Below are 22,909 nucleotides of genomic sequence, written 5' to 3' on the forward strand. Positions count from 1 at the left end.
AAGTTATACTTTTAACAACTGCCGTTATGATTAATCTGATGTTTTCCTTCTTTGATGTTATTTTGTGAATGTGTTTTCCTTTTTTTTTTAATCATCATCACTTTGTGTTTCATATTTCACATAACTGTAAGGCAATTCATCAGCATTGAAATGGTTTAATGACGTGGTTCTGCATGGAGCTTGGGGAGCAGTAGATACTGATATGTCGTCAGCTTCATTTCCTTGAAGGTCAGCCGTGCATTTTAAAATAGCTTGGCATCATTTCTTCAAACGAGCTGTAAGGCATTTCTTCTTCAACACATGATGGCATGGAAAATGAGTCACTGATAGTCAGGTATCAGCATCAGATGCTGTTCGTACTGGCGGCTGATGCTTGTTTGTGTGGATCCAGTTGTTTAGGACTGCGTGTCACTGTAAACAAGTCAATATTATCTATTTTGGTATCATTTACGCAGATAAATATGTTGATTTAGCAATGTGTTTATTTGAATATATTTGCTAGCACAGTATAGGGCTTGTTGCAAAATGCATCCTCTGACAGTGTCGTTTATGATGCATTGCACTGCATTTTCAGTAGAAGTGGGAAGTTGGCAGTTTTAATGAGAGTTACTCTCCTACCGTGCACGTACACCAAGAGCTGAAAAGAGAATGACTCATTTAAAAAGAACAGTTGCCTAAATGCCAGTCGTTCTATGACTCCTCTTTGGCTATTAATACCAAGCTCAGACAGTGCAACGATTCCAGTTCCTTCTGGAGATTCCAGTTCCTTCTGCACAGCCCAATTCCAGGTATATGCATTAATTTCCATGAAAAAATTATATTAATTTAAACCCACAACTTACAGAGCTGCCCATGTGAATTCATTACTGTTTCTGATTTATCTCAAGACCTGCAGACATTACGCATTTGCTCGTGGCTAATTGTGGACCCAGAACTTCCTGTCATGTAATAAAGCAGAAACACTTATCACAAAATAACTGGGCCATGTAAATGCTGAAGTAATTTTGACTTTTCTCACAGGATGAGGTATTTTTAGAAAGAAAATAGCAAAAGCTGAGTCTTTTTAAACATCTCTATGCTTTGCCTAGTTTATTGTTTAGAGGGCTTTAAAGATAAAATGCACTTCACTGTTGTTAAATTGCCTGCAAATACATCAATATAGAATTTTTCCTCTACTTATAATAAAACTTAGGATTGGGATCAAAGAATAATTTTCCCATATTGTCTTCAAAATTCAGCTCATATACTAAAGCAGTATCTGTACTTAGCTACTGTAGAAACTGGTGCAAGAAATCCCACCTGGCTTGGTGCCACATAAAAGAGTTTATATAAAATATTCTGAGAGGCAGACAGATCGATCTGCTTTCTTCAAACTGTAGCATGCCAAAGGCAGAAGGACACATCCCAAAGAGAGCACGGTTAAATTGAAGACATGCCACTGCAGTCTAAGAGGAACCTTACCTTTCAGCTGTTATCAACAGGAAATCCACATCATCGGGGAGCAATAGCTGCAGTGCTGGTACAAATCCTGGGCCTCCACACATGTTGTCATGACGTTCATCCCACGTACAGTAATGAAATGAACCTGCCAAACACACATTTTTTGCTTTGTGAAGCATCCTTTTTAAATTACTATAGATTTTATAAAATTTTGCCGGCACCTCATGCAGTTATTGTCTTGAGTAAAAGACATTCCAGTTTGTAAAAAAATATATCAGATACTATTTGTAAAAGCGGTTTTAATAATAATAATAATGACAATAATAATAATAGCAGAATAGGCATATCACAACGTATGAGGTCAAGGGTCTTTTTAGTAACATTAGCTGCTATATCTACTTTTGTTAGCTAGCTGCTAGCTTAGCTTCCTGCGTAAACCTGTCACTTGTTCGAGCATGCGCACATCTTGTTGAGGCCGTTCCGAAGTTCAGGATATTAAAGGCAGAACTGAATTAAGTCTTACTTTTCTCGGTGACACGGAACCTAAGAGGTAGGTTTGTCCGTGAGCTTTCGACGACAGCGGTGATGTGGAGGAGGCAGCGACAGCTTGCGTTTGCTTGTTAGCGGCGTTGTGGCCATCGCCAACATTAGCAGGACGTATCATTAAAACGAAACTTTTCAAAATAAGGCTTCATTTATTATAGACGATAGAGTGAAACAGGTGTTTTATAATAAAAACAGGAAACGTAAAATTTACGTGGTATAGTACAATAAAATTTGACTTTTGGGTAACGTAAACACTTTTTCATAATTGCTGGAAGCCGGCAGAATCACTGAGCTGTGTTCATACAGGTGCAGTTTCACGCTTCCACCTCGCTCGCTAATAAGAGAGGCACTTATTTAAACTGTTTGGATCTTGCTGTTTGACATTATACAGCAAATCGATCAGGAGACGTGAACCTACGCCTGAAGGACTATGAAGCCAGTGTTGATCACTGATGAATTTGCCATTCATATTTGCTTTGCGTTGCAAAAAGGCCCCAAGTGCAGTATTACATGAGAGGCAGCCTGGATAATGTTGATATAGGGGAGAAGGGGACAACTAAGCAGATTGGATGCAATTAGGCAGGAAAAAATATAAAATATATAAAATATTAAAAATTAATGAAAACATTTTGGCCAGTGTGTTTACCTTGCCACCATTTTATGTTGGTCCAGGAATTTCACCTCTAGCAGCACAGTATGATTGCTCTCTACAAATTGTGGCGTCAGTTCAGGGGGTGGGATGCACACGAACACAAAGGACAGAAATGCTATTCCATCATTTCTAGCTGTGGTTCCTACCTGCTTTGAACTCGGACGTTCAAAGTAAACGCTTTAGCCACCACGGGACACTTCGCTAAGAGCATCAAAGCAGTGCCCTGAGGCGGGGGCCGGGACAGACGGCAGCTCGCTCCACGGCGAACCATTGGCTTGATCCAACGGCTCCACAACTGATCCTGAGATCTAACTGTTGTACTGCAGGAACTTTAATCCTCTACACAAGCTGCAGATAGTGACCTCTCCAAAGAACAACCCTCACTTCCCTGGGACCAGAGTATCCTGACGTACAAGGGCCCAAATCCCATCTGACGTCGGCAGAACATAGAAGCTTTCTTTACATTTGGCATTTGTCAATTGAATCTAAACATCTAAAAAAGTAAATCAGCCACATCACCCTCTTATTCCTATTGTAGTTGTCTGTGTGGCTTTATAATCCTTCTGATACAAAATAAATATTTACAGTGTGAATTGGGTATGACACTGTTTCAGTTCCTCTAAAGGTCATTTGAGAGCCTTTAATTCTTTTGGTAAATGTACTTTATCACTGACATCAAGAAGGTGGCAGCTGCTGCAGAGATTAATATCAGAGGTTAAACTGTACATTTTGAAAGAAGTGTGTTGATCATTTCATATCACAGTGTACATTTGCATTTGTAGGAGCGTCGCAAAGTGCCAAGACAAGACAGGAGGCGTCTCTCGTCTGTCTGCCTCTCAGATCTCCATATTTCCCTCTCCAAAGTAAAACTTTGAGCCAATAGCAAATATTCTCTACAGTTCGATGAAGACTCACCATCTGTCAACCAGAACCCAGTTAAGCTCACACGCAAACCAAAAAGCGAGTCGGAGGATGCTTTTGCCAGCTATTGTTTAACATTAAATTGAAAAAACTGTTATAAAGTTACACTTTTGTTAGGGAACATTCATCCACCCGTCCTCCACTCAGACACCCACCCCTGATCTGTAATGATTTTCATCATAAAATATGTATTTTCAGATACAGTATGTAATTCCATAAGCGGCTGAATGTAGGTCAGTGATAATTCATCGATAACAAGGAAGGCATCGAAGGTGTTTGCAGTAATAGTAGATTTCATTAGCGCCATGTCTCACGTGTTCAGGAACAGTAACTAGTCTGTAAAATCGGTTTCAGCAGTTTGTCCCCAGGCATAAACATGTGATGAGATAATGCCGTACAAAACCCAACACCGAGTCTCCTTTCTGGCAATTTCCTTTTCGGATTTGGGCTGTCTGGGCTGATACTTGGGTTCAGTGGTCATTTCATTACCAATTACCAGGCAAAATAAATGTGGCCAGTTACTCAGAGGACTGGAACCAGGATATGCACTGTCTGCTTTGTGTATAATGATGATTACTACTGTATGTTGGCGCAACAGCAGATTTGCAGAACCGCTGTCAGCCCGCATTAACCTGAAGATCCGCCGCTATTAGATTCGCAGTCATCTGAGAAGACCTAATAAACTGTAACACTGGGCAGACCCGCTGCTTCTCACCCTCACCTTGGCTTAGACAGTCAGGACTCCTGCTGTGTTGTCGCTGTGCGTGTGTATGAAACTGCCACGTGAAAGACTGACATTTGAATCATTCTTTACCTTAACCTCTGTGTGAAGTCTTGGCCCGGCGTTTATTACAACAAGACTGAATGAGGTGACTAAAGCGAGTGCCCACCACTGTCTGTGTGCTCACTATTTCATTTGCATCCGTTTTGTTGTTAATTCTTTTGATTAATTTTGTTTCCTTTGTGGCACCGTGCAGTTTGTCATGGGTTTGTTTATGCCATAGCAGCCTCGGAGACATTGATCAGGCCTGACGCCCTTTCTGTGCCCACAGTACACGGTGTGTGGGAGGAGTGGTCACCATGGAGCCTGTGCTCATTCACGTGCGGCCGAGGGCACCGCACTAGGACTAGGATGTGTTCTCCTCCCCAGCATGGAGGCAGGGCCTGTGACGGACCCGAGACCCAGACTAAGCTTTGCAACATAGCCCTGTGCCCAGGTATCATCTGTCTGCTGATCTCAACAAAGACACAAGCATCAGAGAAATGTTTCAACTACAAATGACCCATGTAATCAATACTTAAGATTATAAAGGTGAATTACATGGCCTGAATGAACGCAGGCCTAGTGCTGCCTTCAAAGTAATAGTGCTTACACAGTAATGCGGTTTAGGAGACCCTGTTGAGAGTCAGTACTGTAATACTGACGTCAAAATCACTTACCCAGAATTGCCCGTGAATGGTAAGCAGATTAGTGGTGATGAGTTTTTCCACATACTAAATGTTAGCTTTGCTGTGGCAACAGAGCCAGTGAGAACCACTCAGTCCCAAATGCTTCCTTTTGTGCCCAGGCATGAAAAACAGAAGGCAGGTTAAAATAAAGACGTCAAAAAAGCCTTATGTGGTATTTCACTCTTGCCTTTGGCTGTTTCCAGCAGAAACATAGCTGTCGTACAATTCCTCAAAATCCACTCGCACTCATGAATAATTCTTTTCATTGGCCTTACAGTGTATCTGAAAAAGAATAGTGATCTGAATATCTCCTCCCATTTTTGTCTGCCCTCTTTTTCCCTTCATTTGGGACATGCTTGTTGGGTTGTGGTTGGTGCCTCAGTGGACGGACAGTGGCAGGAGTGGAGCTCTTGGAGCGATTGCTCGGTGACCTGTGCCAATGGCACTCAGCAGAGGACCAGGCAGTGCTCAGCGGCAGCCCATGGGGGATCTGAGTGTCGCGGTCACTGGGCAGAAAGCAGAGAGTGCCATAATCCTGACTGCACAGGTAAAATCCTGAGCCTCTTAATTCTGTATCCGCTTTGATGTCTGAATATCGGTTTGCAACAGCGGCGAGGGGAGACAAAAAAAAAATAAAAACCTCCCTTACTGCCATCATCATTATTATAATCACCAGTACTGTAAGCATGGCTATGAAGTTTAGGTTAAATATGGAGCAGATATTGCTGAGCTGAGTGTTTTTTTTATTGCATATTGTAAAGCTCTGTGGCAAGAATCATCACTGTGTTGTAAGAATCAAGAATAATGCTTAAGACCATGCTCTATCAATTGGATTTGTAAAATCCAGTTAGATATACTGTGTGCCTTTCACGTAATTCAGGGTTAGCTGTCCAAACTGTCTGTCAACATCATAGATGTATTAGAGGCTCAAAGATGTCAGCTTAGTGGTCTCCATCAGGCTTTGAATTGTCTGATCATATGAAGGGCCTGAGCACTCCCATAATCTCCTGATGCAATTTTCAATGCAGCAGCGTAAAAACTGCAGTTTTCCTTTTCCCTTTGTTTTTTTTTTTTTTGTATCTGTATTTTTGAAGCATGCGTGTGGCAGAGATCCCTCTCCGATATCTGTAGGTCTGTGGAAACCAGTCTCCACTACCACCACTAAAATAGCACCACTTGCTGGTGAAGGCGTATTTGAAACGTGCGTGTATGATAATGAAGCAGGAGATGCTGTTTGTCTGACAGTGACAGATTGTATTATACAGCTTGTCCATTTATGAGTCCTTCAGCGTTGCGTGGTTGTTTTTCACAGCAAAGCATTATTGGTTTGTTTTTGGGAACCAATTTAAAAAAAAAAAAACATCAAAGTATCCAGGCATAGGTGTTTCCTTTGAGTGGTGTGTAGTGTGCTAAAAGGCAACAGGCATTCTTTAAAAATGAATCAAAGCACAATAAAGTCAAAATACTGTTTAATAACTGCAATAAAGACTTGTGCAGGGTTTTGAATCAAAGTTATGTGTTTCACGAGCGCTGGCGCAATGGGCCCTTTGAAACACATGCGCCTGCATCCGCCGGGCGAATCAGCCGCTCCCATGGTTATGTGATCCATGTCTTGCAGAGAGTTTTAGCCAACAGGTCACTTTCCGTGTGTGTGTGTGTGTGGCGAGTTTTGTTTTTTTAATTCTTCTCTCCGGAAGCAACCTGGACAGAGGTTAGTTGTAGGACATGAAATCTACCTGCGCGTGTGAAGGGAGGGGGTGAGACTGCAGCGTGCTTCCTGCTCTCCCCTCCGTCCAGACGAGGGCATGTGATTTACTACATAGCTACGGGGGAGCATCTGCTTTTTTTTTTGGCTAATGCACAATTTAGCAGTGTTCATTACAAGGGCATAAAACATGGCGCTGGGTTTTGGAAACTTCAGCATAAATGTTTTTTTAATTTGGGCAAAGTGAGGTGAATAACCACAACTTACAGTTTGCCCTTTAGCCATAAAACACACGTCTTTCGGGGGAAAAGACCTGTATAAAGGATTTCGTATCTACAAACTGACTGCATTATATATAACAGGTAATAAATATAATATCACAAATCTTCCAGGTCGATTTTCTGCTGGTTTCGTGCCACTGGGAGATGTGTGTGTTTCTAACTGGGCACGGCTGTGTTGCAGCTAACGGCCAGTGGAATCCCTGGGGTCCTTGGAGCGGCTGCTCCAAGTCCTGCGACGGCGGCTGGCAGAGGCGGGCGCGGGTGTGTCAGGGCGCGGCGGTGACCGGGCAGCAGTGCGACGGCAACGGGGAGGAGGTGCGAAAGTGCAGCGACCAACGCTGCCCAGGTGAGCGGGAGGGGGGGGGATCAGACTCTCCCACAGAGAGAGGGAGGTAATTATCCCCGTCGGGGGAGAAGCGAGAGACCAGTTAGAACGTGACTGAAGAGGGGGAACAAATGAGTGGACGCGGATGAATGATGAATGGGGACGGATGCAGGTGGATGAAGGAGCCAGCTGACGTCCAGACACACCGAGCTTCAGGGATTGAATCATCCTTTATTAATATTAACCTGTGAACAGCAGCGCTTGTTCGCCACCATTATGCAGCTTTGATCCCCTACATTTCCATAACTCTTTTGTGAAACGCCAAGAAATCCTTGCATCACACTGAAAACCCTGAAAAGCTCTTGTCGCCGGCGTCGTACTGTAACTCCTGCTCCGCTGTTCTTCCCCAGCGCCGTATGAGATCTGCGGCGAGGACTATGCAGTGTCGATGGTGTGGAGGCGGACGCCGTCTGGAGAGATGGCCTTTAACCGATGCCCACCCAACGCCACAGGTAACAGCACCGCGGGCCGGTCCTTGGGCTGGGCTTCGTGTTCTGACCCGTCTTTGAGCTCTGTAACTGAAACCCTGCATATTTGCATATTCATGATGCAGACTAAATTGTACTGTTGTGTTGTTGTTCGCATCCCAGATTGTCACAATGGCGGCATTGTGCCGGTCGCGTGGCGCCTGTGCTTAGTGCTAGTTTGCATGTAATGCCGGATTCTCCGTCAACACAGCGAGCAGCCTATTGAGGAGGAAATTACACAGCAAATGTTTGCTTTTTAACTCGCCCGCATAATGTTCCAATGGCGTGAAAAACAGGGAAGTGTCATCATAATAAAACCATATCTGCTCCCAGAATAGTTTTTTTTTTTTTTCCCCCACATCTGAGGAGAAGGCGCGTTTCCCTTCATCCCCTCGCCGCATGCGGTGATGTAACTCGCGGCTGCACCCGGCGCCTCGTCCCGTGTAACTGTAACTGCGATTGTGAGGGCGCCGTTGAAGAAAAGCACGCGGAGGTTTGTTTTCTGACGCTAAGCAGAGGCTTTAATATGTGCATAAGAGCGAGAGGGACCAACACTGGGAAGAGGAGGGCGAAGGAGAGGAGCCCATGTGCTTCCACTGTTGTACTCGTTGGAGGTCAAGGCGCTGAGAGACAACAGAGGATTGTTGCGGGGCGTGAAAGTGTGGCGCTGACCCGACTGCGAGCTGCTGCGAGCGTCAAGAATCAGGCTCCTTTAACCATAAACTGGCTAATTGGAGGACCCGGACCAGCTGCACACTGGCTGCCATTCACAGCTGGCTCGACCCGCGGCAAAGTTACGCGGGGTAAAATTTATTAGCATGACATTAGCTTTCCAGCTCGCCATTAGTTTTATAGGTAATAACACGAGATATGAAGCCGTTCCCGCTGTTTCACACTGAAGGCGTTTGGGGCCTTTTCCTCTCTCTGTGCTGGATTTCTAAGGATTTAACCTGCATCATGATCTGTGATCAGGTCAGTCGGTCCGAGTCGTTTTAATTATGTTTAAATTAACAGGTGCGTTTCTGTTCTGAATCACGTTGCCAGAAAACCCGAGGCTTTAGAAGCTGCATAATATGATGAAATAAGGGCCAGTTACAAAGCACAGGTCGTCGCCCTGTCCACTAACACTGGTTCAGGTTAGTTCAAGTTTATTTGTTAAGTCATTAATCACAGCTCCAGTGTCAGCAGGTTTCATAAACCCTACATTATGAAGCTATAAATAAAAACAACACCTCCCGACCTTTGACCTCTAATTAGATCAAGGTTAACTCACCAAAAATAAAAAAAGCCTTCAGCGTGAAACGAAGCCGAACACTCTGCACAGAGAGGCTCCGTCCTCCAGGACGGACAGAAACGTGGCTGCAGAGCGCGGCTGAGCGGAGATGAAATATTGATCAGCAAAGGCAACATGGCAAAACGTGTGACATGAATGTCGCGCGACTCGCCTGGGTGCGGTGTCCAGACGCGTTAGGGGCATCAGCGCCCGCTCAGCTGTGGTCGCCGGCGTCGTCAAGGTCGTCGCAGGAGCAGCGCCCGGCGCTGGGGTGTGGGCGCCGCCACAGGCGAGGGGGGGGCGAGGAGGGAGCGAGGATGCGAACGAAGGCGCAGCAGTGAAGGGGTTAATGGGTGAAAGGGTGATCGTGCACCAGCAGATGAATTAGGCCCGATTCTTGTTTTACCGTGTTTTGCTCCTGTTCCCGGGAGCCGCTTCAGTTGTGGCCCAAGGTTCAAAAGGCAAGAATTGTTTGTTTTGTTTCGTTGTGTTTGTTCCTCCTCCCGGATTAAATCCCTCATATACGAATCCACAGAAATCCGCCTCACTAATCCGCCTCACGTTGTAGCTCGCGGCTCAGAGATCGGCTCTGGTTTCAAGTGGCACCGTAGCTGGAGATGCTGTGAAACTGGACAGCGACAGGTCAGTGGGCGCAGGGAAGTGCAGCCTTGGTTTGATCGAGCACTTCGGTGCCGACATATATTTCGTGACGCCACATAGATCACTGACGGTGCAAGGTTACAGCCGGGCCCATAAGTAATGGAACAAAAGGCGTTTTGGAGTTGGGACCGAGCACTTTTAAGTTAGTTTGTAAGTTTGTTTGCTCAGTTGACTGTGAGCCCCACAAAAGTGTGTGCGTTTGTGCGTGCGTGCGTGTCTCAACGGTTAAAGCCACATTTCTAAGCTCTTGAATTAAAAACTGAATGACCAAACTCCCAAAACATTCAGTCCTCAAACAATATTTTTTTTATAATGTTTTTTTTAAATGTAGATAATCATTAAGAAGCAGATGTGGTGATGCGTACCCCATGAGCACTGAAGTACTGGTCAGTTTCATTACTAATCTGCACCGTCCGTGGTATTAGGTTGTATTATACACAGCTAATAAACTGAAAAACAAGACTGGGTTCTGAAAATCATAAATTTGCTCTTCAAAACTGTTGTGTAAACACAGAATCAGCTCTGATCCAGGGATTTCACATGAAAATGATTCGGGCCTCGGGCAATTTGTATCTTCCAGTTCTGCTGATTTCACATTAAAACAACCTCATGCGGTGTAATGAAATGAAAGCAGAGGGCCATGAAAGCGAAGGTCTTTCTGTAGTTGTCGATTGAAAGCGATTTCTTTAAATTAACACAGACAGAAGATTTCTATCTAAGCTTTGATTTCTTTTCTGTCTTATCGGTTCGAGGCAGTTGTTGGGTGTGATTGTGTGACCGCGTTGTGCCTTTCTGTGAATCGCACTCAAGGAACCGTCTTTCTCGCTCCCCCGTGACCTTTAGGAGCGCCGCTGCCAAGAACATTCGAGTGAATCCCCCATTCCTCTCGACCGCGCGTTTTGACCCGAGCTGCGATTGAATCAAAATGGAAAAAACCTGTTGGAGCAGCCCGGGCATCATTTTACAGACCCTGAGCGGAGCCTGGGGGCGCCCAGGCGAGGCCGGTACCGGCGGTACAGTAGGCGGCTGCTCAGCGCCGCGTGAAGCCCCCCGGCTCGTGTGGCCGCGCCGCACGGGCGCCCGCGTGGGTTCAGCGCACGGCGCCGCGAGGTGGGCGGAGGGGGTGTGGCTTTGAAGCGCCGCACCCCCTTTGAAACCCCCGTTCCGATAGCAAGACGGGAACTAAGCTAGTTTTTTTTTTTTTCTGTCCTTCCTCTCTCCCTTTTCCCAACCGACTCCCTTAATCTGCCTTATGCGCCCCTTCATCCCCATCCTCCCCTCCCCTCCCCTCTCTCCCCCCCTCCACAGGCACCACCAGTCGACGCTGCTCTTTGGATCACCGCGGCATGGCCTTCTGGGAGCAGCCCAGCTATGCTCGATGCATAACAAATGAATTCAGATACTTGCAGCAATCAGTAGGTGCAAAGTCAGCTCTCTTTCACAGCCTCTGTTTCCAGTGCATCATAAATTACCTCCCCAGTGTTTTCCCCATCCACCCCCCCCCCCCATCATACTGTAGCCAAAGATTAACCACTTTCAATAGAGGAGCAAATTAAAAACTGATCCTGCCATTTTTCTCTTTGTGATAAATGGTCATCATCATCTTCCTAAACTGGTTGATTTAATGCTTCTGGCGTGTGAGGATTTGTTTGTCTTTGTTCGTCCTGAAAATGTAAAGAATATAAGGAAGAATTATGACGGTTTAATTAAGAAATATGTTGCACGTCTGCAAGCACTGATTCGACGCAGTTGCACTTTACTGCCTTTTAAATACCATCTAGTGCAGTGAGTTACGGCACCACGCTTCTTTTGAACTACAATAGCTTACTTTTGGTGACTCTCCACCTTTTTGTGAACAGTGAGGTAGTTCAGAAGAGCTGAGGTCGCACATCCAGCCCAGCTCCACACCTGTGAGCGTGTATTTATGGACATAAACCCTGTGCAATGATGTGAACTGTCATTCCACTGTGCAATCTCTGCCCAAATGTGTGTCTTCTGCTCCAGTTAACTCTTTTATTCACATTGGCTCATTTCAAAACATCTGCGGGGCAGAATCCATTTTGGCCCAGCTTAGACATAAGTGTCACATAAAGGGCCTCGGAGAGCCCAGTCTTTCTCCCCGATTTCCTGCACCTCATTTACTCCGAACGCGTAGCTTAGCGCGCGCCTTCGCGACCCCTCAGAGGACGCCGATGCCCCAAGTTCTGTCTTCTCCTGTTTTTGGAGGTTCAGGGGCACCTCGCCAAGGGCCAGCGGGGGCTGGCGGGGGATGGGATGTCCCAGGTGACGAAGAACCTGCTGGACCTCACCCAAAGGAGGAACTTCTACGCCGGCGACCTGCTGTCTTCCGTGGAGATACTGCGTAACGTGACGGAGACCTTCAAGAGGGCCAGCTATGAGCCGTCGTCAGACGACGTACAGGTGAGCGGACCCTGGGTCATTTTTTTCATCATTAGTCATTTTTCACTGTATATTGTTTTGTTCAAGTGTAATAATATATGAAAGACATTTTTATAAAGTAGCACAGAGGCTGAAAAACATGATATAAGCAGATGTCCAGTCTCATCTCATCACGTCCAGGTTGACTGGACTTTTGATCCACTTTCTGTCAATAGGATGATGGCGATTAGAGCCAAATCCCCCACCTCCATCCCTAACACATCATTTAGGTCCTCTGAGTCTTGTCGTTTTCACAGACGTCTTTTTAAGCCTTTATGTGGTATTTGTGTGGGCTGCTGTGTCTGGATGGTTCGACGTGTTTGGCTTTTCTGGAGAGGCCTGTTTTTAGAGCATAGTGAGATTTGCTTATTTCAAATGAAAATTGAATGAATATTATTATATAATTCTTTTGCTAGTTTTGAATTGGGATCTATTACTCTGTATTTTTTCCTGCACAAATATTAGTAGCTCAGTCTTAGTTGTCGCACAGCTTGTACGGATGGAAACTGTGATGTGCTTCTAATATCGTGCGGCAATACAACCTTTGTGTAATCCGTAGACGGGGAACCGGAGGTCCATTCAGCCGGTGTAGGAAATCTACTAGATGAGAAAAGCATCCTGTCTGGTTATTACAATAGCCGTATTGTGTGTGTTTGTGTGTTTGTGCGTGTGCTTGTGTGCGTGTGCGCGTGCGTGTGTGTGGGCAGTCAGGAGAGCAGTCAGTCAGCCCACCCCCTCCGTGTGCCTTTGCGCTAATGCAGTGTTAAAGTGGGCACATTACCACCAGAGGGAGCATAAGCATTCAAGTAGAAAACAAGATAGCCTGTGTCAAGAGAGAGAGACGGTCCCTCCGGCACGTTGTAGCCCAGACGAAATAACAAGGCTAAAGATCAGACAGGGGTCCTATTACTACTGTAGGCATGCACCCCGAGCAGAGCAGCCCCTGCTCTCTGCTGCTGCAGAAGACAATCCACACAGCTGCTCAAACATTCCCTTTCATCTGGTTTTATTGCAGCTTGCGCTACTCACCTCTAGCGTTGAGTGTTTGCTGCAAGCTGCAGGGGTTTAAGGTGTATATTTGTCACAGCCGCTCCACAAATTCAGCCTCTTCTCAGGTGGTCCGAGTCGTAAATCGACTCGTGTAATTCGGCCTCGCAGAGACATTAATTGCTCCTTTATAGACACCCCGGATTCTCTGCGATTAGAAATGTCAGTGTCTTCACCACGGCTCCGTTACAGTGCACGCTGTTCTTGCAGTGAATGTAATGCTTGAACGTGTGGGTGGGTGTTATGTATTTCCCCTTTCATCCTCTCCGCAGAACTTCTTTCAGATAATCAGCAACCTCTTGGAGGAGGAAAATAAAGAGAAGTGGGAAGACGCACAAAAGGTAAGCACGAGGCGGTAAACCTAGTAAATAATTCAGGTTTCTGCATGGCTGCGCCTCACAACGGGCTGAGGACACGCTTGTGTTTGTGTGACTGTGGGAGTGGGAGTGGGGGAAAGTCGGGCCGGGGCTGAGACGATGCCACGCTTCCAGATATCGCCGTGCGAGGTCATTGAGCACAAATGACTTCTAGCCTCATTTACAAGGCCAGTTCCTCAGAGCTCCACTTGGTGGCAGCATCACCGCCACAGAAGCTGTCCGAGCGCCTGCACTGCAGGAGCCGTTCCTCCTTGTTTCACCCGGGTGACGGCGATAATCACGGCGACCAGTCACTCTGTCACGTGCGCATCATTGTCACGGCAGCAGCGGTAACGCATCACACGCCCTCCGTCCGGCGTCCTCACGTTGCAAAGCAGCTCGGAGGAGCAGTGGGATGAAAAAAAAAAAAAAAACAGTGTGGGGGCAACAGAGTGCAGCGCTGCAGTCATGTACTGTAGATCAAAATGTGAGTACAGGCACGACACAGTGTTTATCCATGGAGATTGGCTCCTGGGCGCGTCCTCTGGCCGCCACATCCATCAGCCTGAGAGGCGACACCTCGCATTTTCCAAACTGCCACCGGCGCCTGAGACGACCCGAGCCCTGAAATCGCACGTGACCAGGCTGAGACGTTTGACTCAAATTAGGCATCACCTGCGCAGACGCATGCCTGAACATCAGTCAGATCTTCTGCTCCGATGGTCGGGGGATGTCGATCTTTGCCACGGGCGCCGGTCCTGGCTGCCTCTGCGGGCAGTAATTAGGTGTTTATTTACTGAAACCTTAGCTTGGCAGGCCACGGAGGTAGGTGTTTGGTGAGCGGAGCACACAAATGAACAGTTTCATCAGCAAGAATGTGCCAGAGACGGAGAGACGCATCAGAGAAAGGATAGAAATAGAAGAAGTTATCTCTGTGATTGAACACCCAGAAGAGAAATGTGACATAGTTAATTATTTCTGTAGTTATTAATGCGCCTGTCTGAGGAGCGCTGCCTCAGTTCTGGCTCTGCACCAAGCGGACGTTGGCTTAGCAGTGTTTTCTGATTTGAACAGGCGACGCTCAGACTTCACAGTTAACAACATTTTCTCACTTGCTGGCTTTTCTTGCATTAATGAGTGTTCTGAAGTGAGTTTGCGAAGCACCCACACGCTACAGGACGTGGTGGGGACATCGCAAACACTCATATGCGACACCTCGCGGCGAGGTTTTAAGGGTGTGGGCAGAGATCACCTTATACAGTCATGTGCAAACGCTAAAGCACCGCTCTTCATTCTGGCCTGTTTTGGCTCTAAGTATCAATCAGATAGACGCAAACATGTTTTCCTTCCATCGGTTAATTACACAAATGAAGCCAAGAACATCTTAGATTCTTCTCACCGCCGCCATAGAACCTAAAGCATATAAGTTCCAGCCAAGTGCTGCTGAACATCAGCTCTTGAGTAAGTGCTCATCAGCTCATCCCAGCGCATGTAAACTCTAACAGAACTGTGTAAGAGACAAGACAATGACTTTAGGTCGCTGCTGAAAAGTTGGATCTGAACACTGTTGATTCATGGGACTGTTTTTGTTTCATTTTTGTTGAGGAAATATTGGTGAAAACAAACATGCTGTCCTTGTCCGCTGTCCGAGGTTGTTTCTGCCTCATACCTGCTGTGCTTAGAAGATTTTTTTTAAAAGGGGGGGGTGCTTACTTTCACACAAGACTGTATTCACCTCCCATCGCTGTTACCATGGCAAAGAGAGGACGAGCTCTGTCTACAGAGCCTCCGCTGCAGCCATTCCCCTGCACTGCCTTCACATCCCGCCGTTGCCATGGAGACCAGCAGAATGAGCATGACTGCACTGTGCGTCAGACATGCCGGAAGGGAGGGGGAGGAGGGGGGGGCGTGATGTGCTTTTCTCCCCCAGTATGGCTTTCACTCTGCTGTGTCAGAGGCTCTCAACTTCAGCATCGCTGATCCGCTCGCCCGGCTTAGCGGCGGCGGCACATGCACGACCATGTGCAAATGCACCGAACACGAGGGCTGAGCAGGAAAATACCTGCCTCAGGTGTTTGTTGAACATCAACCCCGAGCGAGGTGTTAATTGCTAAATGCCTGTCTGGTCGTTCTAATTGCCTCATCATTGACATCATTATCGCCTGCTCTCGCATTTGTTAACGTCCTGCGATGATATTTGAATAACGTCGTCTGTCAGACGCTGTGAAACGTCGTTTCTGCTTCGACAATCAAAGGGAGACACAACCGGTAGCTTTTAAATCAGAGCCTTTTATCCGATCTGAGCCATCACTGCTGGACAGACACAAGCTACAGTGCTCCAGCGTTTGGAAGACCGGTTATTGGATTATTGTGCTTTTGATTTATTGACCTGGAGACAAAGAGCTGACTGGACTAGCAGCGTCGCGGGGCCATTTGCAGAGCTGTCCGTGGTGCTGAATGAATCCCTGTCACTATCCCCTCACCGATTGCTGATGTCCACAGAGGGGCACATGAGCCCAGGCAATCACCCTTGACTTGGCACTCGTAGTAGAAAAACAGCATGCTTTAATTAAGTACCACCTTTTATATTAAGGATCATTTTTGTCATTTTTTTTGTTGTTTTGTTATTGAACTGGTTACATTACTCACAACAGATTGATTGTTGTAGATCTTTACATGTATGTCAAATTAAATAATGTGTGTCTTTGTTTGTTTAGATCTATCCTGGAGCAGTGGAGCTCATGCAGGTCATAGAGGAATTCATCCACATTGTTGGACTGGGCATGAAGGACTTCCACAACGCCTACCTGATGACTGGGAACTTGGGTGAGGATCATCCCACTTTCCCTCACAGCCCACAACTCCTCAGCTTGTTCTCCCGTCTATTCCTCCTTTATACAGACACATATTCCCCGTGTTCTGCTGGCTCCCAGCGTCAATTTCCCCCACCATCATTAATTTAGGACAAACAGAGCTCAGTGAAGCCGGTTGGGGGGTAAAATTACTGCAAATCAATAATGTTAATTAAAACTGAGCGTGTGGTCTTAATGTGCTAAATTCCTATGAAAACACTTAGCATCCAAAGCAGTATGAGGAGCTTGTGTGGCTGCTCTTCTGAGGACATTTATTTCACTTGTGTTTGAGATTATTATATAAGACAATTAAGACAATAAGACAATTACTTACATTTTTATTCATCCATAGGTTCAGATTATTTTTTGTCATAGTCAAATGAAGTGTTGACTCATTCAGAAGTGCTATAATTCTGAGTCGTCTCAGCTCCTTGACAAAGATTTGAAAGCCTGTTGTGCAGGAAATCCGGACTGTTTGTCAGTTTCTTAAAATTGTAAGTTACAAATTCTTCTTTTTAGCTGTAATGAGCCTCCCAGTTATTGTTCTGCACCACAGAGTCTGGTCCAGATTATAGCTTCTTCTTTTTTTCCAGATTATAGCTTCTTTAAAAAGCAAAAAGAGGCAAACATCCGGACGCGGCTCTTTGAGCACTGTCTCTGTTCTCTAATGTTCTCGGGGAGCCTTTAAAGTTCTGCCGCGCGGCTCCTCGTATGGTCTGAGGTCTCTGTGGCGTTTCATTTCCTACTCAGCCATGAATGGCATCTTCCTGGAATGGAATAATAGAAATGCAGTCATGATTTATTTATGCAAGTGAATGTGAGCATGTGCAGCTGTGCAGGGAGGCGGTTTCTCTGGAGGAGAGAGGTTTCTTCCCCGTATTCTTTACAATAGCTAACATTTGACCCACTTCGAGCAAACACTTACACTGAGGGGCTCTTTATGGCGCATGATTTCCATATTGATGAATAGGTGGCGCCCAAGAACGGCATACCAAACATGGCACAATGAATGCAGCCATCAAAATGCCATTATGCAACACAGTGAGCGGCAAATGGACACTTGGAATTAGGCTTGAATGCATTCGATAATGCCAAGCATTAATGACTTCGTTCTGAGATGTGAGAATATTTCGACGCCTTTTTTATTCTTCTTCCAATTTGGGCTAATGGCAGCCGTCCGATCTCAGCGCCGCCGACTCCTCTGTGCTGGAAAAAAGCATTAACACATGACCCCTGTTTCATACACAATATGGAGTCTACTCGCTGAAACTGACTCTAAATTGCCACTTAAGTGTTTTATTACAGTTTTACTCAGATTTATTTAAAATGTTCAAGTAGAAAAGTATCGTTTTATATAATGGTTTGCTCTCAAATCTGGGGGCACTAAACTGTGCCCCTCGATCAGACCTGATGTTAAAGGAAAGTCTGGTGGTAAACATGGAGTCGTGACACATCTCAGTGGAGAAACGAATACCTGGCGCAATCACGACTTACTGTTTTTGCTGCTTACCACTAAAATTAATTATGGCATATTTGTTTTTCTCACATACATACATACTGTATAATGAATGTTTTTTTTTCATGCATCACTGGTTTTCTAAATGCGTCTATACATAATATGGAGATTTAAACAGTTCACCACAGTGAACATATTGTTGCCAAACATATAATTAGGAAATAATACATGTAGTTATTGGTAGCTGTATTGGAGAGATTAAACACTTTAACTGAATGCATTAAAATACAAGACAACAATCACATTGATTGTAACAGTTAGGTTCTATTTTATAAATGTAAACATTTGACTCTCATTTCATCTCATTTGACTTTTCTTTTCATAAATAACAATAATCACTAAAAAATCCGACAATTCACTAACTGAATAATCAAAATATAACTTTTTCCTAGTTCTCGTAGGGGCTTAAGTAATAATGCAGTAAAAAAAGAAAGTTGCTTTAAGCGTTTACCTCCTTTTGTCTGCAGGTGAGACTCGTGAGCGTCGTGCTGGTTTCTCCCTAAACCTTGTTAACGAGTCCCAGCTGCTTGATCATCAATTTTAATAACCTGTTTTCCTTATGATGAATCCAGTTCACATGTGTTCATTCTGGCACACGACATTTAAAAAGTTTCAACGTGTTAAATAAATAGTCCTCTTATAAGCTACAAGTATATTACACGCTGTACTGCACAGTCAACAGGATTAATGTGCAATGAGCAGAACTTTTACATAGTTACTAAGAAGCTGAATAATCATTTATAATCAATTTTAATTAATGAAAACGTTTTTCATGGGCAGTTTTCATGTTTTCTTCATGAAGTGCAGTCAATTTGAGATGAGATGAATGAATTAACACAAAGAAACTCTTTAATGTTCAACTTAAAGAACCTCGTGCGGAACCGTGAACGCTGGGAACGCGTGTCATTAGCATTTCAGTGATGCAGAACTGAGGAAGGCAGGGCTTGGTAAATCTCAGCACTGAGGCCAAGGGGCCATTTAGCTTTTGAGCAATTATTTGAAAATAGAGGCGTAATGAGCTCCTCTGGCTACAACTTCACTGGCTGCTGGTGTATGAATATAAAGGTCTGGTGAGGAAACATTCTTTCAGTGGAAAATGAATATGTTTTACCTGAAGAAGAAAACTGGAGATTTATGTTTGACCACTTTTGCTAAAATGGAAAAGTTTATAATATAAAATGACTCCAGAATAATGTGGTATAAGACTTTTTGACATGGTTTAGAGACTGTGAGGACTGAATCAGGAGCTGCCTGATAATTAATGAATAATCATGTACGGTACGCATCAAGGACTGAGTCCTTTTTAAGTGCTGTGTAGTTCTGAATGGTCCAGCTCCATGAGACATGACGGCAGCGCCGGGTGCAGAGACCTGGCCTCGGGAGCTGCTGCGCTCCCTGGCTGCGAGTGGAGGCCGTTGATTAGAGGGATGGAACGCGTCCCGTCCCCATCGGTGGCAGCCAAGTGCAGACACCGCGCCATCATTTCCTCACTAATTTATGACGGCCTCCCGACACCTGGACGGATACAGGCGTCGTGATGCAGCGTCCGGCCACTGCGGCGTCGTGTCCCGAGTCTTTACAAGCAAACGCTTGGAGGACAAAGTGGGGCTCGGAACACGCTGGACAATTAAGCACAGCTTTGTGGGCAGGAATACATCACGCACGTCTGACATTTTCATTCCCGCTGTCTATTCTGAGGCTATACTTTATGCTTGAGAGGATATTTTTCAGATTAATATTGATTAATTGCCTTTTCACACCCATGCAATGGCTGCTAATGCTCCATTTATTTTCGGTGCAAAATGTGTTTGTTTTCTGACTTGGACAGTTGCGTCAACGCTGAAGCCCTCGTCAGCGTAACGAACGCTGCTTTAATTCCCTCCCTGTCAAAAGTGAGCGGCGGCGAATCGCCGTTTCCTAAACGACGGCTTTATTTGCGCTGTCTGGGCCCGTCGGGCCCGTGCACAGGCCCGTTTACCTGCAGAATTGCCCAGAACCCGAGCACCGTGTTGTGTTTCACAGTTGCGTTCCACCGCAGGCGCACCTTTTTACCGCCGCCGCTCGAGACCTGCCGGGATTCACAGCGCATTACCGGCAGAAAACAAGGAACAATGGAGGGGGATTAGCCTCACGCTCCCCTCAGCGAAGCAGCTCCTGACGGGGGCCGCGTGCGATACCGCCGGCCCGGCTTTATCCTCCGCTTGTAATGCTGAGGCCTTTTCAGTTGATCCCGGGTTTCCTCCTCGTCGCCGCCTTAGCGCAGGGACTCGGCAGGTGAATAAAGGAAAGGCTGATTAAGGAGATTACTTGTCTACCAGTTGTCAGGTGTAGCTTTGATGGGAAAGCCATTTGTGAAGGAATTAAAAGCCTCAGCCGGGAACATCTGTACCCGCGCATGCACTTTGAATCCGACAAGGAGACGCGGCCTGATGACAGGCTGGCGTGGTTTTGGTTGATAGACAGGGTGATTATCCATGAAGCCATCTGAACACTCATAAAAGCCACTGGATGTCTATTCATCTCTGTTGCCGGCTTTCGCTCCTGCAGTGGCCAGCATCCAGAGACTTCCGGCGGTGTCCGTGATGACTGACATCAACTTCCCCATGAAGGGTCGTAAAGGCATGGTCGACTGGGCCAGGAACTCCGAAGATAAAGTGGTCATCCCAAAGGGCCTCTTTGTTTCCCAGTCAGCAGGTACGTGACTGAACGCCTCGTATTTCACCCAGACCTCTGACTTCTGCTCCGGCACATTCCTCCCCGGGATTCATGGCCGCTCCGTCAGTGCGCGAACCGTCCGAGAGCGTACGCGCGGATGACAAGTTTACCTCTCCATAAAGGAAATGACCCCCGATAATCAGCTTAATAGCTGCTGTTGAGAAACGTATACGTTACCGGGCGGCTTCCTGTTGCGTTGCTTGCTCTCAGACTCTACATGGAGCCTTTGCGCCCGTGTTCGCTCCGTCGCACACTCTCTTCTCGCCACTCAGCAGTTCCGGCATTGTCTCAAAGCGCTGCCAGTCGCCCGCCACTGTACCGCAATTTGGTTAATTGGTGCAATCAGTCTTATCTGGAATATATCACAGATAACAAAACAAGGGATTGATTGGGAATCTCTGCCTCGCGCCTAATCCAGCCACTCTCATTTGGACGGCGTAAGAAGCCGACTCAGGAGAATATGTTGGAAAAGGCCCCCGACACGAAGCACTCACTTCCCAAACTGCCAAGTGTTGCTCACAATTAAACGTTTGCCTTGAGTTATAGAAACGTGGCAGCACAGCGTCTACAGATGCTTTGGTTGTTACCTGCGAATCGCATCGGGACGTGACCTGCTGTTTGTTTCCCCCCCCCTTCAGATATGGAGGGATCTCCTGTGTTCATCTTGGGAACAGTCCTCTACAAGACGCTGGGCCTCATGCTACCTTCACCAAAGTAAGAGCAGCATTTCTCCCTGTTTTCTGATTCCCCCGTTGGGAAGCAGCAGAGGTGCAGCAGATCACAGCTTGGAAACAGGTGGTGCCCGACTCCAGTGTCTCTGTAAATGTCCCCGTCGCTGGGACTTTAAAATGACTCAAACAGGTGCTGAGCTATTCTGGTTCCAGTCTGTATTAACACTGTTAGATGATTTTTTTTTTATATATATATTACCTGCAGACTTTAAGTTTTCCCACCACTGTAAGTCGTTTACTGTAGCGTGAGACACTTAGTTAATTAAAGGTGACATTAGTGACTGACACTGGCGAATGTACTGTTAAAGCCTCACCTGTCTGTGTGGAGGTGACGGCGGGAAGCGCTCGCGGATTTCAGCCCGCAGTGAGAGGAACGTGCTGTCACCTACTCAACAGTCAGAGGTAGTGTTTCAAGCGGGACTACAATGGCAGATCTTAAAAGCGTGGGACACAGAGGAGCGTCTCGTTGGGTTCAGTCAGAGCCTTTGATTCTGCTTTTCTTTTTTTCCGCCCGCTTGGATCATTTTGAAGAGCGTTGCTGGCAAACAGCCTGTGTCGCTGCTTTGACATATAATGGGCAGCTTTTGAAGTCCTGCTGTTATTGAGTATGTCTTATTTGGGTTCGCATTCAGCACAAGCTGCAGTACATATATTTGATTAGCCAGAAGATTGACTGATATTCCCGCTTCTCACAGATCTCAAAGCACCAACGCCGTCCCAGAATTCAGAGCGTCTCGTTTCTCGTTGCAGGAACCACACCGTTGTGAACTCCAAGGTCATCGCCGTGACCGTGAGGCCGGAGCCCAAGGCGACCGAGTCGCACCTGGAGATCGAGCTGGCTCACCTGGCAAACGTAAGCCCAGCGCGCGCCGCCTCCCATCAGCCCGCGCACAACGGCGCTTAATTGGCTCCGTAATTAAATAGCGAGCGCGCGTCAGTGAGATAATTACGAGGACAATCCCTTTAATGGCTCCGGCCTTTTTCTTCGTCTTGGAGATAAAGTGCTTGTAAATCACACTGTGTCAGATGATGCTCTCCGCGGTCCGAGTTCCCAGAGTTGCCGCTGCAGACGAAATGCAGCGTGTTGCAGATTCCTAATGCTGATGATGGATTATAATCACACCACACGGTAAACATTCTTCTCTGTCTTGCCTTCCAGGGTACAATGAACCCGTACTGCGCTCTGTGGGACAGCACCATAATGTAAGTGGGCTCGCTTTCCTACTTTGCTTGACCTTTTCGCAGTGTTTTTGAGCTCCTCAGACCTGAATGTGCTTTTAGCATTACACGCCTGTGATCTCTTTTGAAATGAGGCAGATTCCCGCGCTTTGACGCAGCCTCCGCGGCCGCGCTGCACCGTTCTCCTGTAGCGGCAGCTTTGTGATTTCGTCGAGACTCTCGTGAGGAACTCGCAGTGTGTGTGAGTCACTCGTGAGTCATAGGCTCAGTGCTGTACATCACGGGCCCAGAGATC

General features: G+C 46.3%; 2 protein-coding genes and 1 long non-coding RNA gene across 20 annotated transcripts in view; 1 reads left to right on the forward strand and 2 right to left on the reverse strand.

The window, feature by feature from the left end:
* eys (eyes shut homolog) overlaps window positions 1-2,199 on the reverse strand; it is a 183,533-nt gene extending 181,334 nt beyond the window's left edge. For all 4 annotated transcript variants that reach the window (XM_055502293.1, XM_055502292.1, XM_029175210.3 and 1 more), the window contains exons 1-2: window positions 1,964-2,199; window positions 1,462-1,585 (exon numbers count right to left, since the gene is read on the reverse strand). The gene's annotated coding sequence lies outside the window, so the exon portion shown is untranslated. The remainder of the gene's footprint in view (window positions 1-1,461; window positions 1,586-1,963) is intronic.
* The window catches only part of adgrb3 (adhesion G protein-coupled receptor B3), an 89,354-nt gene that overhangs the window by 42,955 nt on the left and 23,490 nt on the right, over window positions 1-22,909 (forward strand). For 10 of the 15 annotated variants that reach the window (XM_029175237.3, XM_029175238.3, XM_029175235.3 and 7 more), the window contains 12 exons: window positions 4,612-4,776; window positions 5,391-5,555; window positions 7,176-7,340; window positions 7,730-7,831; window positions 11,088-11,194; window positions 12,003-12,200; window positions 13,538-13,606; window positions 16,339-16,447; window positions 20,537-20,683; window positions 21,343-21,418; window positions 22,186-22,288; window positions 22,595-22,638. In XM_029175237.3, the coding sequence (XP_029031070.1) occupies window positions 4,612-4,776; window positions 5,391-5,555; window positions 7,176-7,340; window positions 7,730-7,831; window positions 11,088-11,194; window positions 12,003-12,200; window positions 13,538-13,606; window positions 16,339-16,447; window positions 20,537-20,683; window positions 21,343-21,418; window positions 22,186-22,288; window positions 22,595-22,638 (1,450 nt within the window). The remainder of the gene's footprint in view (window positions 1-4,611; window positions 4,777-5,390; window positions 5,556-7,175; window positions 7,341-7,729; window positions 7,832-11,087; window positions 11,195-12,002; window positions 12,201-13,537; window positions 13,607-16,338; window positions 16,448-20,536; window positions 20,684-21,342; window positions 21,419-22,185; window positions 22,289-22,594; window positions 22,639-22,909) is intronic. The other 5 variants (XM_029175230.3, XM_029175233.3, XM_029175234.3 and 2 more) reach the window with 2 other exon arrangements.
* On the reverse strand, window positions 16,832-18,488 carry LOC114870592 (uncharacterized). Its single transcript, XR_003788361.2, has 3 exons — window positions 18,441-18,488; window positions 17,399-17,679; window positions 16,832-17,240 (listed from the first exon to the last, which is right to left on the reverse strand). It is a non-coding gene; the product is annotated as an uncharacterized LOC114870592 (long non-coding RNA).

The sequence above is a fragment of the Betta splendens genome, chromosome 15 (genome assembly GCF_900634795.4).
Source record: "Betta splendens chromosome 15, fBetSpl5.4, whole genome shotgun sequence".
NCBI classification, from domain to species: Eukaryota; Metazoa; Chordata; class Actinopteri; order Anabantiformes; family Osphronemidae; genus Betta; species Betta splendens.